Here is a 1,386-nt window from a genome sequence, read left to right as displayed (position 1 = left end):
ATGAGAAATGCAGTAACACCCAAGATTTTTAGAGCAGTGAAACTCCTTCTGATTCTGTAAAGGCAGGTAAATAGGGGTTGTTATACATTTGTCCAAATCCATAGAAGGCTACCGTGCGAACAGTGAACCCTAACATAAAGTATAGACTGTAGTAAAAACGTAGCAAGACTGGTCCATCAGCTGTCACCAACGTACTGCAAGATGCTAATGATCCAGAAAACTAGGGGGCAGATGGCAGGAGGTACACGGGAACTCTCTACGCTTTCCACCCGACTTTTTGTAAACCCAAAACTGAACTAAAAAACAGTCTCTTGATTAATTAAAACAAGAAAAAGCAATCCACGCAGACCCAGCAGGCACATGTTGATGCCCACCCCCCAAATCCACGCCCCACCCCCAACTCTGGCATACGGTTTCTGTCTCCTTCCTTCGTGACTCACATTTTGGCGAGGACGTACCCCACAATCTTCCCGTTCTCATCCTCTGCGATGTAAGAGAGCTAGGTAGGTGACAGGGAGAAGAGAGGAGTCAGAAAAGGACCTCCTGTCAGAGCTGGAGGAGGCCTCGGCAGACACTTGGTCCCGCTGCCAGCCTGTCACTGTGTGCATGACAGGAACCGAACGGGTGGCGAGTTCAGTGACAGCTCCTGACCTCCCGGGCCAGTGGCTTGGTTTCCTTCGGCACACCCCACTGCCGGTGCTCCGAAATCTGCCCCTGTTGGGTTTCCCTGGGTCTGCCCCTGCCCCCCCCCCCCCCCCCCCCCCCCCGCCAACCGCAAAGTGCAGGGACAAGCACCTGGGGCCAGGAGAGGCCGTGGTAGAAGTAGTACTTCATCTGGTAGTTCTCGGGCAGGCACAAGAGATTGCAGTGCTGCATGTTCATCAGGTCCTCCGGCTGCGGGGCGGGAAGGCCAGGGGCTGTGGTGACTCAGGAGGCCTCGGCCACGTTAGAACCCTGCTCCCTGTCTACTCACCGACCCCCACCCCCGCAGGGCTGGGCGGGCGCCGCGACTATCTGTCTGCACAGGCGCGGCGCACTGCCGCTGTGCAAAGATCATCTGTTCCGGGAATGGAGCTGCGCGCCGGGAGGCTCCGGGACACCATCCGACGGAGCCCCGACATCCCTGTTCCGGTAGGTCCACCCCACCGGGATGGTGGCCTTCACCTGTCCGTGCCCTGCGGCCGCAGGCACGCGGGGCTGCCGGCCCGGGGCTCGGCCGGACCCCTCGGGAGCATGCGCACGCGGCCACCGGGCCCGCACCCACGCGGCGCGGACAGCCTCCCGCCCCTGCCCCTCACCCTCGCATTGCGGATGTTCATAACGGCGGCGGGGCTCGCGGCTCCCAGCGGATCGGAAACGCGCAGTCAGCTGCCGCCGCGCTCCAAG

The 1,386-nt window shown here is 60.3% G+C and overlaps 1 protein-coding gene across 3 annotated transcripts; it reads right to left on the bottom strand.

Moving 5' to 3' along the window:
* Positions 1-370: 370 nt before the first annotated feature.
* LOC121024068 (N-alpha-acetyltransferase 10-like) lies at positions 371-1,386 on the bottom strand. Of its 3 annotated transcripts, none has more exons than XR_005787595.1 (3): positions 1,299-1,386; positions 796-894; positions 371-499 (listed from the first exon to the last, which is right to left on the bottom strand). XR_005787595.1 is itself a non-coding variant. In XM_040466383.1 (3 exons), exons 1-3 carry the CDS (start codon positions 1,055-1,057, stop codon positions 437-439), a joined length of 246 nt encoding a protein of 81 aa, XP_040322317.1. In that variant the 5' UTR covers positions 1,058-1,232; the 3' UTR covers positions 371-436. The 3 variants fall into 3 exon arrangements, 1 of the variants encoding a protein (XP_040322317.1); XR_005787596.1 differs by lacking the exon at positions 1,299-1,386 and adding an exon at positions 974-1,230 and having other exon boundaries at positions 796-917; XM_040466383.1 differs by lacking the exon at positions 1,299-1,386 and adding an exon at positions 974-1,232.

This window comes from Herpailurus yagouaroundi, unplaced genomic scaffold, assembly GCF_014898765.1.
Source record: "Herpailurus yagouaroundi ecotype Mexico unplaced genomic scaffold, PumYag 46717, whole genome shotgun sequence".
NCBI classification, from domain to species: Eukaryota; Metazoa; Chordata; class Mammalia; order Carnivora; family Felidae; genus Herpailurus; species Herpailurus yagouaroundi.
The sequence above is the reverse complement of the archived record's forward strand: the minus strand, read 5'-3'. Positions and strand labels throughout refer to the sequence as shown.